We start from the raw sequence: 17,434 nt of genomic DNA, 5'->3' as shown, positions 1-17,434 counted from the left end.
ACACCCTGCTGTTCATGGGCAATTGTTTTTTTTTTTTCAGACCCCTTATTTTTAATCTGTTTAAAGTGGACCTGAACTCTTGCACAGGACAGAAGGAAAACCAAGAAATGCACCCTGTGTGTATTTAGAGAGTTTAGCCTGCCTAATTCCCCCTCATCTGTAATCACAAATGCAATTTGATCTGTCAGCTGGCTGCTTAGGCACAGCAACTAATTTTAAACAAAGGATGTTAACCCTTTGTCTGCTTCCATGCAGGAAGTAGACGCGTTGCATTTTAGGATTTGTATCAGCTGTAACAAAGATGTTTTTGTTTAAAGGTGATTATGCTGTTGCTTATCTTTTGGAGCAGAGAGGAAGTTCTGAGTTCAGGTCTGCTTAGGCTGTAGCTATTGTGTGCGAGTTGCCACTGCTAGTAACCAGCTGGACCTTCGCTCCTTGCTAGAGATGTAAGGGCAGCTTGTACAGTGTATCAGGGCTCCTGTGGATATATAGTGCATGAGTGAAGCATTATCCCCAGGATGTACAGACACCACACGCCCATTTTAGAGCCTTGTTTGATAGAATCATTTATCAGTCCCACATTTTTTATTTAAAACCGTTTTAGAGAATGGATTTAAAGGGAGTCTGACGTGATGAGTATATGGAGGCTGTCATACCTTTCCTTTTAAATACCGGTAATACCAGTTGCCTGGTAGCCCTGCTGGTCTATTTGGCTGCATGCTTGTTTCTGGTGTAATTCAGACACTACTGCAACCAATCTTGTCAGATCTGACAATGTCAGAAACCCCTGATCTGCTGAATGCTTGTTCAGGGTCTATGGCTGGAAGTATTAGAGGCAGAGGTTCAGCAGGACTGCCAGAAAACTGGTATTGCTTAAAAGGAAATAAATCTGGCAGCCTCCACATACCTATCACTTCAGGTTTCCTTTAACTTTTGGAAAAAATAGCTGGTGCGATAGTAGGTGCTTGATGCCTCTCTCCTGTCTGTTCCTCACGACCATTCCCTACCCCCCCCCCCCCCCCCCATCACTGAGGAAGGAATAAGCTCTCCTAGAGTTTGGGGAGGGAAGGAGAGGCCTGAGTTGGAGGAAATGGGCACAGCTGCACCAGGTGTTCTGCATTTTATTTTGTGTTAAGTTAAAAACATATGGTACCTTCTTATTGCAAATTAATTCATTAATTAGAGTGCATTTTTAAAATGGGTGGGGATTTAAACACTGCTCACATTTAATCATTTTCTAGGAATTTTGAAGCTGACAGTCTTGGTATGAATAATGGTTGGTGGAAACAGATGTACAGGTAGGTCGTGAATATGCTAAAGGCCGTTGGTTTCTGCAGGTATTGGCTCTTACACTCTCTTGGGGGAGTGTCCACCAGGCCCTTGGTCCACCAACAGACCCCCCTGCTTGACCCAGGCCCAGCTATGGCTATACGGTGAGACCTATCACATCACATTATCTTTCTACTTCTGCTATAAACTGTTACCTGTATAACTGCCACGAACTTTTGCTCATTGAACTTGCCTGAGCACCTACTGATCCTTTGCCCACTCAACTGCTATGATCTAGGATCTTGTGCCTGTAAAACTGCTACTATCTACATTGTACTAATTGACGGTACAGCTGCTATTAACTACTACTGTAAACTACTGCCTAGATAACTGCTGCATACTATGAACTACTGCCCGCACGTCCGCCTTGAACCGTGAACCTCTGCTGGCATAACTGCTACAACCTATGCTCCACTGTCCGCAAACTGCTGATCCATTGCTGCATAAACTGCTATATATCCTAATCTATCGCTTGAACTACTGCTGGATCTGTTGCTGCATTACTGCTATGCTCCCTGAGCTACTGCCTGCATAACTGTCATGTTTTTGATCCATTGCTACAGATTTTGTCCCACCCCTTCATGTGCTGCTCTTAGCTCTGCCATTGTCACACAACTGTGCTTTGCTGTCCATCCTGTCGGCCCCTGGGAACCCAGCTGTGCCCTTCCCACTGTTTGCCAGGCACCCTGCACCTTCCCTGCCAGGGCTCCCCGTCCCTGTCCCTGACGTGCGTTGCACCCCCACTGTGCCCGGTACCACCATCCAGGCCACAGCACTCATACCTATGGGAGGGGAGTCAGCATCACAGAATATCACCACCCTGACCAGAGAGGAGGTCCTGAAATGGGAATCCATCGCCGGAAACAACCCGCCAAAGGGTGAGCCCCTGTGGGACATAGTCACTGAACACATCAAACATCTCACAAACAGAGCCGAAGATGCCCCAAACAAACGTTACAGAGGTAGAAGAGCCGGCGCACTCGTGAGACTCAAGAGGAAGGGCCTTCGCTCCTCCATTCCTGCCATCCTGTTGGCGAATGTTTGCTCTCTGCCCAACAAAGTAGACGAGCTGCTCCTACTACTTAGCAGCAAATCCTCAATCGGTAGGAACACCCCGGTCCTCTGCTTCACCGAGACCTGGCTGAGTGAACGTGTCCCTGATCACTCCCTGCTCGTACAAGGCTACAACCTTCTCCGCGCGGACCGTGACCCTACGCTCTCTGGGAAAAAGAAAGGTGGGGGCATTTGCTTTTACATTAACACCACCTGGTGCACCAACACCTCCATCCTCAGCAAGGCCTGCACGCCAGAAGTAGAGTTTCTAGCCGTCATCTGCAGACCACAGTACTCCCCCAGGGAGTTCTCATCTCTAATCTTTGTCAGAGTCTACATCCCACCTGACGCTAGCACCAAGGAGGCTCTGCGAGTACTCAGCGACAGCATCTCACGGTGGGAGACCGCCCACCCGGAGGCCCTTTTCATCATCCTGGGCGACTTCAACAACGCAAATCTGCGGCAGGAGAAGCCCCGTTACAAACAGCACATCACCTGCCCCACCAGGCACCACAAAACCCTGGACCACTGCTACACGGTCCTGAAGGACGCATACAAGGCCAGCCAGGGTGCCCCACTGGGGAACTCCGATCACAACCTAATCCATCTGATCCCCACCTACACGAGGCTCCTGGAGACCGCTAAGCCTAATGTCAAATCTGTCAAGAAGTGGACAGATGAGGCCAAGCTGGAGCTGCAGGCGTGCTTTGACTGCACTGACTGGTCATCCTTGGAGGCACCCACCCTTGACGAATGGTCAGAGAATGTCACCTCCTACATCAGTTTCTGTGAAGAAATGTGCATCCCTTCTAAGACCTTCAAGGCCTACCCCAATAACAAGCCCTGGTTCAACAATAAGCTGCGCCAGCTTCGGAAACGTAAGGAGCAGGCGCACAAGTCTGGCTCCCAAGAAGAGTTTAAGGAGGCCAGGTATGCCCTGAAACGGGAACTGCACGCTGCAAAGAGAGCCTACTCCGACAAGCTGGGACTCCGTCTCCAATCCAACAACTCGAGGGAGGTATGGCAAGGCCTCAGAGCGGTCACCAACTTCAAACCCCCCCCCCCTCAACTGGTGACCCCGAGCACTCAGCTGGCCGAGGAACTGAACGAGTTCTACTGTAGGTTTGAGCAACAGCCCAAACAGCCCGGGGCCCCGGGGTCAGTGACGACAGCGGCACCCTCCTCACTGAGAGACCAGGACATCACTGCACCGGTTGCAGTCCAAGAGGCAGAAATCCTCATGCTGCTTCGCAAGCTCAACCCCAGGAAGGCTTCAGGCCCGGATGGAGTGTCATCAAACTGCCTAAGAATCTGTGCGGAATAAACTGGCTCCGGTGCTCACCACTCTATTCAGAAAATCGCTAGCGGAAGGTACAGTCCCCTCCTGTTTCAAGAGGTCCACAATCGTACCAGTCCCAAAAAAGCCAGGCAGCACAGACCTCAACAACTTTAGACCCGTGGCTTTAACACCTACCATTATGAAGGTTCTAGAGCGGCTAGTCCTCGCTCACCTGAAACGCACCACTGATGCACTGCTTGACCCACTCCAATTCGCATACAGGGCCAACAGGTCCATAGAGGACGCCATAAACATCAGCCTGGCACACATCATGGAGCACCTCGACCGACCTGGCTCCTATGCCAGAATCCTGTTCCTGGACTTCAGTTCAGCCTTCAACACGATCTGCCCAGACACCCTGGTCGACAACCTGGCGCAGCTTGGTGTTGACCCCACACTTCGCGCATGGGTCAAGAGCTTCCTTTCAGACAGGACAAAACAGGTCAAGCTCGGAAACTGCTCCTCCAGCATGAGAACTACCAATACAGGGGCACCTCAAGGGTGCGTACTGTCCCCGCTTCTATTCTCTATGTACACCAATAACTGCACTTCCGCCTCAGACTCCGTCAAGGTCATCAAATTCGCAACAATTGATGACACAACAATCATCGGTCTCATCGTCGAAAACGGAGAGCGGGAATACCGCAGGGAGATAGGGAGAATCTGCGAGTGGTGCAAGAACAGCAACCTGGTCCTCAACGCAACAAAGACTGTTGAGCTGTTTGTTGACTTCAGGAGGAATCCTCCCACTCACCCACCAGTCTACATAGACGGAACCGAAGTCTCCAGAGTATCATCGGTCCAGTTCTTCGGCACAACCTTATCCACTGATCTAAGGTGGGAACAGAACACCATCAAAATTCAGAAGAAAGCACAGCAGAGGCTTTTCTTCCTGCGCCAACTTAAAAAATTTGGTATGCCTCGGGAGCTGCTGACCAGTCTCTACACCGCTACCGCGGATTCCATACTTTGCTCCTCAGTTATCGTCTGGTATGCCCGCGCAACGGCCAGTGACAGACATAAACTGCAAAGAATAATTAGTGAGGCGGAAAGGATCATCGGATCGCCCCTGCCACCTCTCGATCTCCTCCACGCGGCTAGGATGAGGAAGAGGGCCACCAGGATTTCCTGCGACCCCACCCACCCTGGCAGCCGCTTTTTTGAGCCCCTCCCATCCGGCCGCCGCTTCCGTACTATCCCAACCAAGACCACTAGGCACAGGAACTCTTTCTTCCCCCAGGCAGTTCTGCTGCTCAACAATTCTGACCCCTGACTCTTCCATCCTAGTCTGCAACCAGCATACTTGCCTTATGCTGGGAATACACGGTTCGTTTTTGCCTTCGTTTAAACCTTCGATTCGTTCGGTAAACGAATCGAGTGTTGAAAACGTATGTGAAAATAGTCATAATCTCATTATAGTTTCGATTAATAGACCCCAAAAACGAACGACTAGTGATCGAACATGTTTGATATTATCTCTCTTTATCCATCTAATCGAGCCATTGGTAGGCTTGATGGCTGTTCAGATCGATTATATATTCGTTTATGCTAGTCCGTCCCTGTAAAAAGGGATTTTCGTTTCGTTTCTTTGCAGCCTTCGATCATTGGAAAAACGAAACCATCAGAATCGAAAAAAAAACGAAACCGTGGGTGGTGATATTAACCGTATGACCGATTATTTCGGGATCGAAAAGGACAAAAGGCACAATCGAAACGAAGGTTTAAACGAAGGCAAAAACGAACCGTGTATTCCCAGCATTAGTGGCTCTTCTGCCTTCTCTTCTGCATCTCCAACACACAATATCAAAATAGATGCTATCGTACTGTTATGCTGCTAGTATGTGGAACTGTAGCCGCTAATGTATTGTAAATGCTGTCAGTATGTGTAATTGTTGCCGTATATATGTAAAACGTAAAATGTACAACTGTCATTACGTATTTGCCCTAGCCATGTGTACCACAAGCAATTCCGAGTACGGCACCACCGTACATGGCGAATAAATCCATCTTGTATCTTGTAACTCCTCCTAACCCTGAGATTTGGGGGAGTGTCCAGCGCAGCTCCTCCTAACCCTGAGATTTGGGGGAGTGTCCAGCGCAGCTCCTCCTAACCCTGAGATTGGTAGAGTGTCCAGCGCAGCTGTATATGGGATGTATATGGTTGCCTAGCTATCACAAATGGCTGTGTTTACAGTGGGGTATTGCAGTGGGGATTGTGATGTGACATGCAACACTGGTGCTGTCTAATGACAATCTGGCACCCCAGTGCAAAGCATACATTGTAACTTTTACATTCAATTGTGTTCCCACTTATAGGAAACGCATGAAATAGGTAGAGGCAAAGTATCCAGGCACCAGTCACCGCAGGTAATGCTAAACAACCTTTAATTCATCCCCATAAATCCAACAAACAGAAAGTGCAGGCCTAACAGCCGTTTCGCAGGAATAACCTGCTTCTTCAGAATTGTTGCCTCTGAAGAAGCAGGTTATTCATGCGAAACGGCTGTTAGGCCTGCACTTTCTTTACGTTGGATTTCTGGGGATGAATTAAAGGTTGCTCAGCATTACCTGCGGGGACTGGTGCCTGGATACTTTGTCTCTACCTATTTCATATCTTAGCTGAATGATCTGGAGGCACAGTTGAACAACCTGCTACCCCCCCCCCCCCCTTTGGTTTGCTATCCAGGGCATCTTGTGCCAATCATCTCTGCTCTTTATTTGACAATAATGCAATAACGCAATGCAGCTCCCACTGTGAATATAGCCTAATATGGTTACTCCCACATATTGTGTCCTGCGCTCCCTGTAGCATAAAATAGGCAGCATTACAAAAGTCATTTTTGGCTGACAGTTAAAGACTCTTTTTTTTATTTTACAGGGATGGATAAAAGCCCGGTATTAAAGAGGCCCTGTAGCGACATATATAGTAGAATGCAGTAAATTATTGAGGATTCCCAATAGGTTTCAGCAGCAGAAACAATTCTTACATATGTTGCTTTATATTGGTATGTAGCACTGCCCTCCCAGTGATGCTTGGCCTAGGCTGTTTGTTTTTCACTGGCTTCAGAATTTGCAGAAACACACATTCTGCAGAGCTGCACCTGACAGGACTAAAGATGTTGCCACGGTAATGCGTGTTAACAGTAATACTTGTTACCATTGCAACAGCATTTCTAGAGTAGTGCAGGTCTTGCGGTACTAGCTGCAGGAAACAAGATTAATACCTCAATGTTGTGCATTAACCCCTTAGTGGTAACTCGTACTACATGGAGGTGTTAACACTGACCAACCCACATTGGCTGTGCGTATGGACACTTAAACAGCCAGACACAGGATGTCTTCAGCATCTAAAGGTGGCCACTAATGGTCCAATTTCTAGCAAAAAATCGCTTGAGCGATCAGAAATTCGGATCGGACGAAAAATCGTTCACTACACCATCAACGAAATAATCTTTGCTTCCTATCTATCACAACCAACAAGAAAATCCTAATTTTGGTTTGACAGAAATCCAATCGGACAACTAATTTTATAATCGTTTGTAATCGATTGTGCCCATCAACTGAGATTATTTACAATCAGTACAAACAGAATTTCTGATTGGTCAAAATATTTTTCGCTAGAAATTGGACTGTTAGTGGCCACCTTAAGCAGTAAGACTAAAGCTCGGTACACACTTTAAATTATGATTGACCAATCACTATCTAACCACTTCCATGTAGTATGAGGGTTTAACTACACAATCTGCTCATAGTATGCAACATCTGTAGTCCCTCATACTGCATGGAGGTGTTTCAATTATGATTGGCCAATCACTGACCAATTGTAAAGTGTGTACCAAGCTTGAGGCCTGATTTTTGTAAATTGTGCCCGCCCACTCACCAAGCTGCACCCATTGGCCAACAGTCACTAGATTGGTGTACATTCATCCTGCCATCAGTGTCACGTGACTGGAGATGGGGATAGTTAGCCAATGGGAGGAGTTAAGTGAGGGGAAAAGTACAATCTACAACTCAGACCTGAGTCTCACTCAAACAGACACAGCTTCACATTCAGCAGACTAAAGGGAACCTAAACTGAGAAGCATATGGATTATTCCTTTTAAAATAATACCAGTTCCCTGACTCTCCTGCTGATCCTGTGTCTCTAATACTTTCAGCCACAGCCCCTGAACAAGCATGCAGATCATGTGCTCTGACTGAAGTCAGACTGAATTAGCTGCATGCTTGTTTCAGGTCTGTGATTCGGCCACTACTGCAGCTAAAGAGATCAGCATGGCTGCCAGGCAACTGGTATTGTTTAAAAAGAAAATCCATATCCCTCTCAGTTTAGGTTCCCTTAAGCCCAGTACACACATCCAGTGTTACCACCTCCATGTAGTGAGAGAGTTTACCTACACAACCCCTCATTGCCCTCTTACTCCATGGAGGTGGTAACATTGGGCAGTGAATGCTCAATCAAAGTTGCATGTGTGTGCACTCTTGCTCTTCGGGTGCATACACACATCAAATTTTGATTGGCCGATTTTACCACTTCCATGTAGTATGAGAACTTAGCTACACAATCGGTTGGTGCTCATATTACACAGAAGTGGTAAATTGTACACACATCCAATTTTGATTGGCCACTCTGTAAGAGCAGAAAGATGTCCATGATCATCTGAGTAGAGATCAGAATAATTGCACTTTCTCCCCCCTCCTCTGTGTTGGGTGCTGAGGTACTTTTACGATGAGCATATTTCAGTAACAGAAAACAGCAAAGCAGCTTTATGCCTCAATAGATTTTATTACATGTCACCGGGGGTGGGGGAAGGTGGCGCAGTGAGGAGGGTCTGGCCCAGCTGTTGCAGCTGTCCAGGAGGGATTGTCATGTCTGGTCATCTCATTCTTCATACTGCCAGGAGACACAAACAGAACATGCCTTTATTTCACACTCTCAATTCATCATAGACAGAGATATCCCCGTTCCATACCCCCTCTCTTTACAGTGTTGATCAGTTTTTGTGAGGGGGGGGGGGGGGGGGGGGTCAGCTTGCAAGACTAGAATATACACTGCACAAAGTTTATCCCTTTGGCTTTGCAAATCCTGAAACTGAATGAACATTGTGGTGCACTTTGTAAAGGCGGCTGCTAAGTGGGAGGTCTAAGTTTTGCCATTTGATAAAATGATCTTCATGTCTGCTCTCTTCTCTCAAAGGTTTACAGATTGCCCACTAAGCTCATTGCGAACCAGAACTCCCAGGAGTGTGTAAGGGGCTGAAAGGCCACACTCCTGAGAGTTCGGGTTCACTATGAGCTTGCTGGGTAATCTGGGTGTTTCATGTCCTACCCCATAGAGCCACAGTAATCCATGCCATGCACTCAACCAATCCAAAACAGTCTGTATGCATGTTGGATTATTGTGGCTCTGTACAATTAACAAGCTGACACATCATTGCATTCTAGCAGATCTGGAGGTGTGGCTAGCTTACATGGACAACAATGGATAATTTGCATATATTCAGCAGTGATGCACTGGGAGACATCTCACGCTCACTCGAACCTGAATTATCGCAAATTCTTTCTGTTTAAGAAGACAATTTTTTTTATGTTGAATAGGTGTTCTACAAGGCTGGCTCTCTAGACTTGCTCATCTGGCTAAATAGTTCTCACTGGTTGCAATGCCAGCCACCATCACCAATTGGCAGGTCAGCATAATATGAGCTTCTAATGATAATAGGGAGTCATTCCTAGCTGGCGATTAGAGATGGTTAATGACATGCAAATGATATGCAGCTTGGAGTGGGACCAAGGTGTGTAGACAGGATGTGCTGCACCAAATCATTGCTTAGCATCCCAAAGTCCCTGAGGTGGATGCAGATATGTCACACAGCGCTGTACACAGTTTAACGTGTACCTGAGATATAACAGAAGAATTTATACTTACCTGGGGCTTCCTCTACCCCATGCACTCGGTGGCAGGGATGCTCAAATACCGAATTCGGCTGAAATCTGAATAGGTGTTATTCGGATTTCATCCTGCTAATTAAATCACCTGTGCGGGTGGACGAGGGGGGGTTAATCTTACCCATCAGCCGTCTTCTTTGCTCGTCACGTGATTACAAACTCTTCCTCCTTCCGGGTTGAAGGAGGAAGTGTATAGTCACGTGACGGCGGATTGGAACGCATCGTGGGAGGCGCCGAGGGACGGAGCGAAGAAGACGCCTGATGGGTAAGATTAACCCCCCTCGCCAACCCGCACCGGTGATTTAATTAGCAGGATGAAATCCGAATTCGGTATTTGAGCATCCCTGCTCGGTGGGTTCCTTCACCATCCTCTCAAGCAGCTCAGTCCATCTTCACTCTTCCACATTAGGAAGGCTTTGGTTGGGCTGAACTGTGCATGTGCGGCCCGTGCGCCTGCACCCATCGCACTCCTGTCACCGGGAGCATTCTGCTATGGCGCAGACAAAGGGCACTCCTGGTGACGAGGCTGCACATGTGCAGTGCAGCACAGCTGACGCGACTGAAGCCTTCCTAACCAAGAAGATTGTAAAAGAACAGAGCGGCGAGGAAGGTCACCAAGTACATCAGGCTACAGGAAGCCCCAGGTGAGTAAATTCTTCTTTTAAAGGAACACTATTGAAAAAAAAATGCACTGTAAATAACTTTTTTTTCCTCCCTATACTGCTATGAGTTACTGTAGGTAGTAAAATCTTGACAGGCTATGGACTAATCAATCTCCTCATGAGGGATTTTTTTAAAGCGCTTTCTGAATGGCGCATGCTCAATCCAGATTAATATGTAGGGAAGTTCAGCTGGCATCAGATCATTTCCAGGGAGCGCTTTTGTAAAGAATTAAAGGAAATATAGTACTGAGAATCCCCCTTAAGGAGATGGTCTTGACCAAAACCTGTCCCATTTGTCATGTACTGTAAGTGATAGCAATATAGACAAAAGTAATTTATAGCTTATTTTACACTGGTCGAAATATATCTGTATGTATTTTAGATTTTACATTTTTTCTTGATAGTGCTGTTAAAGCTAGAAGTAGAGAAGTAGCCAGGAAGAGGTGAGTTGCTAATACACAGCTGTGCATGGAAGGAGAGAGCGTACCTGCGCTGAGTCTTGGTGTCGGTGCTTTCCAGGTACAGAGAAAAATGTGCCCTGCAAAGACAAGCAGAAGCTGTGAGAGATGACCACAGCGTGACGCCACGTAACAAGCATCTATCTGCTGCTATATGGTAATGAGTACTACATACCGATGATGTGGCCATTTATAAGGAGGCATGTACAGAATCACTGTAAATATATATTTATATGACATTGGTAAAGCTTGCTTCCCCCTTGGAGCAGATGCAAAACGTAAAAGCGCATGAACTCGGGCACCCTGCTCTCCGTTATCCATTCTGCATCCTCTCTACCACACGGATACTCACGTGTCCCCTGGTTCTGCCGCTACCGAGCCTTTTGCTCAGTCCCGACGGCATTAAAATACCAAAGGCCAGCAGGAGCATGGGGCTCCCCATAGGTTTACAATAGACTAATTCTCCATAGCAACAGGGACAATTTTCATTGGTTCACCATGAACCAATGAGAATTCTTCCTGTTACTGAGGATTCCCATTGGTCTTTTTCAATCCAATAGGAAGCCCAATGTTTCTGGCTGAGCACCAATCTGTTTACTGACTTCAGGGCAGAGTAGAGGAGTCATCAATGGCAGAAGACGGACACTGTCCGTTTTCATAGGCTTTCACAGTATCCTTTTTCCTGGCGTTTTGCGGTCCATTGCATAAAAAAAGTGGGCTGGGTTGGGACTCAGCGTTTCATTTGCTGTGATTTTTTTTTTTCAAGTTGATCCTATTTTTAACAATAGGATCTGCTTCCTGCATTAAGCAGAAGTGCAGAAAACATAGCGACTGGGTACGTTTGCTGCACAAGTTGGAAACAAGCCTTACTTTCCAAATGGGGGCTTGTCAACCACTGGACTCCAGGGACTGGCAGAACACCACCAGGAGAGCCAATTTAGTGTAGTATATAAAGCAATAGGAACTTACAAAATGTGGTTGCTATAAGTCAAACACAAAGAGCATGCAGAGAATTCTTTCTTTACACAGATATGTCGAAGAATCCTTTTTATAAGATTAACCTTCACTCTCCAAATAAAAACAAAGAAACTACTGGATAAATTACAAGTGGGGGATCCCTTTAAAGGGGGGGAGAAACTGGGATGGAAGTTTAAAAACCATTTAAAATGAACAGTCTTACCTCATATGAGGAATGGGAATTCAAAACATTTATTGGACACAAAAAATGCGATTCATGGGTCTTACCTGCTTCCTCAGGTCAACATCACAGCGTCTAAAAACAAACAATATAAAAGGCTCACAGTCCGGTGGTCAAACTTCATAAAAACAAGGTTTTAACACAATTCTGATATATCTTACGTTTCTATGAAGATTGGTTAGCACTCCAGGCTAACCGTTTTTTTAACTTCTCGATGTTACAAAACAAATGGTAAGGTGCGCCACTACAAAACCACCTACTTTACATGTCTATGAGGTAATAAATAGATGGTTAAGACCCATGAAGCGTGTTGTCTTTTAAGTATTTATTAAATGATTTTATTTCCCATTCCCCGTCTGAAAGCTTTACACTTTTTATACTTTTCAGATGCCTCCTCCCACCCATCCTAGTCTTCAATTGCTTCCTGGTCCTAACCAATGTCCGGACCACTCCACCTCTCTACAATGCAGTAATACCGGAGTTAGTTTAGTGTAAGCTATGCGTGGACATTTATATGAAGATGGATTTAAGTTACAACGCTACAATTTCAAAACACAATACAGTAAAACTCCGTTACCCGGAACTCAGGCATCCGGCAGTCTCAACCAACCGGCATGGCTGAGGTGGAGGACAGGGGTGGAATTTTAGCCTTACGCAGATCTGTGTGCGGCAGAAGTGTCTTACAAATCCATCTTCTACACTTCCTGCAGCTCCCAGCGACTTTCCTGCATCCAGTAGTGCAGAGATAGCGGCCGCATCGGGGCCCTTGGGCCAGAGGGGCCCATTCTAAACCAAAGTATAAGGTCTTTATTGGTCCTGTGGTGGTAATAATCACTTCTATAGATGCTTTGAATAGTAGTAATCGTTAAACTGTCCCCCATCCTCTTCTTGCACCTCTAATACAGTAGATGATCTTGGCAGGTTTTGTTGCGCCGGATCAATTGTTACGTATAGAGGGGGGACCCAATGTAAAACTCGGACCGGGGCCCGTAGTTCCATAGCCACGCCACTGCCTGCATCCATGTGTAGGGTTCCCGGTGTGTCACCTGACTGGCATCTGGTCACATGCACACTTCGGGAGTGATGCACAGAGTACACAGGTAATCTGCTGGGAGCTGCAGGAAGTGTAGAAGACGGCACCCGGAGGTTTTGTAAGTAGTTTCTACAGACGGGGGAGGGTAGTGTTATTTTAGGGCCAGTTGCTTGATTTCTAAAGAACCCGGCAAGCACACATATCCGTCCGTATATTAGGGGTTTTACTGTTGTAATATTCTGGAATACTGTTTTTAAAGTTGAGTTCTCAGTGTGACCTTGTATAAAGAGTAACAGACATTGTGATGCATTATATCATAGCTGGTCTGGGGAGGCCAGTAAAGGGGTTGGGAGTTTGTGGTACAGACTATGGATGGTCAGTAAGATACAAATAATTCTGAGTTGATGCAGGAATATGCAATCTTATTTGTCATCTTATGTAGCTTGGAAATGGACCAGACTAATCTCACTGAGGTGGAATTCTATTGGTCCTTTGTCAAGCTGCAAGAATTCACAAAATTCCGTATTTGCGTCTCATTGATGATCCCTAGCCCTGACTGAGCTCCCCGCACAGGTTGCACTCCTATGATTTGACCAGTAAGATCTATACAGACGGGATCTATACAGACGAGTCATTACTGAGCAGTGCACACCTTGGTAGTGACCACCTCTCTGGTGCGGGCGCGCAGCTTGTTGACTTGTGCCTCCGCCACGTCTGCACGTTCTTCTGCATCATCCAGCTCATGCTGCACCTTCCGGTACTTCACCAGGTTGGAGTTGGCCTGGGTCTCCTGTGACAAGAGGATAAGATGCTAGTTACCAGTACAGGACATGAATGAGACAGCGCTCACCTCCATAACATAATGGATAGAACTTCTAGTCTATCAGCAGTATCATTCTTAGTGGTGGGTGAATATGGAGACATTAAAACTCTGCCTGGGCTGGTAAAGACCCTTGTACATACAGAAGAATCATCACACTATTAAGCATAGACCTGCTGTCACCTGACTGCCATAGTGGTTTCTCTCTTGAAACTATAATTGATTGTATCAGGTGACAGTCTATCGAAGCAGATGGTTTTAGCTCTCGCTGGGTGTCTCTATAGCACTTTGGCACCTCAGCTGTGTGCTGCTATAGTGCACACCCCGTTCAAGGGTAATTCGCGGTTCTAGCTATTGCCAGACCCTGAATTACTTCTCCCCCGAGTTGCAACGACTCGGAGGTGGAATTGCATTTAAAGGACATCCGAGGTAAAAATAAACTGATGAGAAAATCAATTGTATCTATCCTCCTCCTCAAAATGACCTTTTTTAAGCTATCCCACAGTTTTATTTTATATTTAAATCTAGTTTTTACTGTTTCATTGTCTCTGCTCAATGACATCTTCATTGAAGTGTGCCAGACATCAAATCTATGAATTATTGACCCTTTTTATCTCTTTCCTGCTCCAGGAAGCCATTTTATCACAGGAAAGGGTTTTATGGCTGTAATTACTAATCAGTGAGGATTATGCTGTAGTCTGACCCAGTCCCGACCTGAACAGAAACGGTCACTTGCATACCTGATTTTTGACTTTATCAGGCAGATAAAGAAAAAAGGAACACAGCCTAGTTATTTGTGTGCTAGGCACTGTACATACACATGTCTATCTCATCATGTCACATGTCACCTCGGTTGTCCTTTAACACTGCCAGGAATCTGAATGGCAGCAGGGAGAGCCGTCATTCGTCTCATCCTGCGCCCAACTCACCAGCAGTGTTACAATGCGTACATCAGTCTGAGGGGGATACATGTGTCATCTGACGCTGGGAATCTGCAAAGGTTGAACATGCTTGCCTAGTTGCGGTTAGATTATCCCTGTGTGTTTAGAATTACAGCTCATTTTTTTTCCCATCTAATATTCAAGAAATAAAAATGACCATAACCATAATGACCATCATATGTAGTATCACATGAGATGCTGGCAAGGAATTAATGCTCCCAGCCAGGTGTGAGGGCTCATTCACACTAGGGGCATTTTCGGCCTTTTTTAAAATCGCCCCCAAAACGCTTGTGCAATGAATCTCTATGAGAAGGTTTATATCAGCGCGGTTTGTGCGCTATGGGGGCAGCAAAGCGCTGCCTGTACCATTTTTGGCTTTTTTTGCCTCAATGGAAGGTATAGGAAAAACTCAAACACTCACAAAATTGCTTTGTGCAGCGATTGCGTTCGCGTTCTTGAAGAATAAATATATTGTATTTATTATTTTCCGAGTCAAAGAGTTCACTTCCTGACTTGCGTCAGGGAGTGCATTACAAAACCGCTCTGGAAAAACGTTTTTACCAGAAACGCAGCGCGCAGTGGAGCACCAGGAGGGGGGGTGCACAAAAACGCAACATTTTTAGGTGTGAATGGGCCTGACAGGTGCCAGAGTGATCATTCAATTACTACCATGTGAGAAGCTTATTGGTTCTGCTGGAAATGGCTGAACCCTTCCATTTTGTACAACAAACACCAACATTTGTAAAGTGCTTTGGAGAAAGGATTCAAAGCGCATAAGCATGGCTCAGACCAGTAATTGGTTGATTGGTAAATTTGTGATGCAAAGGAAACATTCTACTAGTCCACAAATGCCAGGCTAAACAGACTTGAAAAAGCGGAGGCTGATCTTCCGTGAAACGCGTTGTCATTAAATAACCCTTGCTACTAGATCGGGTCGTCCTTATTTCAGATGACAACCCAACTCATGTTACTATTTCAACCCCTTTTAACCCCCTAGACGCTGCTCAGAGCGCGTCCTAGCTTCCTTAGCCACCTCAACAGGAAGTGCCCCGGGAAGTGACGTCACGTCCGCCCTACGAACCAGGAGAGCTCGGTCCCAGGCTCGGCATAGAGGGACAGAGGCTGACCGTGGTGAGGCACGCTGTGCTTAACCAAACTTGTACCAGGTGAGACCTGTCCTGGGACATTGTTCCCCTCTACCAAACATACTGTTCAGCGCGCCCCCTCTCTTCTTCTTTTTACCTGCAGTGGCTATCTGGGGAGCAGCCGAGCGTTACTACTGGTGGCCTGATCGCACCCGGGGATGATCCACTACCCCATTTGTATCTAGGCTAAACAGATGGCTTTTTAGTCTGGATTTGAATAACTCCAGGGATGGGGCTGTCTTTACAGGGTGTGGTAGGGAATTCCAAAGGGTAGGGACAGCATGACAGAAAGCTCTGGCTACAAAGGTTTTGAGTGCATTTTGGGGGTGACCATGTTTATGGATCCTGCTGGGGTTATGGGAGATGTGGTGCAGTTTCAGCAAGTCCTTCATGTATCCAGCAGAAAAGGATTAAGATAAAATAGGGACCCTATGCAAGATAAGTATTTGCCCAGTGCTGATGGTCACCTGGCCTTTTTTTTTTGTTTGTTTGTTTTTGTAGGATTTGGTGGGGGCTAGCATCCACTAGGCCCCTAGACCTTCTCCAGGCCTTAGGAAATTGCCTAGGTTTACCTGGTGGATGATCCGGCTCTGGTATCCTAGGCCCAAATTGTGTAAGCATTTGAATGTAAACAGTCCAACCTTGAAGAGTATTCTCCATTTTACAGGTAGCCAGTGTGTACAGAACAGTATTTCTAGCTAAACTGATCTGCTGCGAGCAAAGATTTCCTAACAGTGTATGCTATGTTTTTGTGAAGTTACTATTCATTAATAATAAAACATGGTCTTAATCTGCTGCAGGTATTGCTGTTTTTTCCTTCTTGTGGTGTATATAATGTCCTCTGGCTGTGTGTTGTGTGCGGTTGTGCTGTAGGCACATTAGCATGACTTACGGCCTCCTCAGATTGTCGCTTGTAGCTCTTGACTTTCATCTGCAGTTTGTCTATCAGATCCTGCATCCGTGCCAAGTTCTTCCGGTCCTCTTCAGTCTGAAAGAAGGGCAGAGCAGAGGATTAGGTCACTGGAGAAACATGCTTCATAGAGTAGGATTCCACTACATCTGGTTATACTCCATTAACTGGAGAGCTATGCACACATTGAGTTGTTAGGGTGCCACTAACCTCCCTGGCATTCAATTTCCCCAGGAATTCTGTGCAAAAAGTGATCCAATTAATTTTCATATCCTTTTTTTCCTGTAACTTGCCAAAATGTGTCAAGCAAGGGTCTCGTATACAGTGCAGGAGAGTATTAACGTGTATGCATGTCAATACTGTACACACTACACAGCATGTTTTATAATGACGTGTATAACCGTCAATACTGCTAGGGTATTTAAAGAGAAAGTCTACCTTTGTTAAAAATAAATTACACTAAAATGTATTAGTACTGTGGCTGGTCCTCTCACCTTGAATAATGTGCAAGGGATTGGTTTGGTTGTGCTGTGCCATTGCTGTATTACGTTTTGTTAGTTACTTCTGTAGTTTCCGACTGCTGTGTTTTTGATCCATACAGTA

At 46.0% G+C, this 17,434-nt stretch overlaps 1 protein-coding gene across 3 annotated transcripts in view; it reads right to left on the bottom strand.

Moving 5' to 3' along the window:
• Nucleotides 1-8,484: 8,484 nt before the first annotated feature.
• Nucleotides 8,485-17,434, bottom strand: part of MYH7B (myosin heavy chain 7B) — a 138,672-nt gene continuing 129,722 nt past the window's right edge. For 2 of the 3 annotated variants that reach the window (XM_068263031.1, XM_068263030.1), the window contains exons 41-44: nucleotides 16,814-16,909; nucleotides 13,668-13,805; nucleotides 10,814-10,864; nucleotides 8,485-8,612 (exon numbers count right to left, since the gene is read on the bottom strand). In XM_068263031.1, coding sequence (XP_068119132.1) covers nucleotides 8,601-8,612; nucleotides 10,814-10,864; nucleotides 13,668-13,805; nucleotides 16,814-16,909 — 297 coding nt within the window. In that variant the 3' untranslated portion in view covers nucleotides 8,485-8,600. Of the gene's footprint in view, nucleotides 8,613-10,813; nucleotides 10,865-12,029; nucleotides 12,058-13,667; nucleotides 13,806-16,813; nucleotides 16,910-17,434 lie in introns of all 3 variants that reach the window. The other variant, XR_011025240.1, reaches the window with a different exon arrangement.

This window comes from Hyperolius riggenbachi, chromosome 12 (genome assembly GCF_040937935.1).
Source record: "Hyperolius riggenbachi isolate aHypRig1 chromosome 12, aHypRig1.pri, whole genome shotgun sequence".
In the NCBI taxonomy this organism is placed as follows: domain Eukaryota; kingdom Metazoa; phylum Chordata; class Amphibia; order Anura; family Hyperoliidae; genus Hyperolius; species Hyperolius riggenbachi.
Note: the sequence above shows the minus strand (reverse complement) of the source record. Positions and strands in the feature narration are given on the sequence as shown.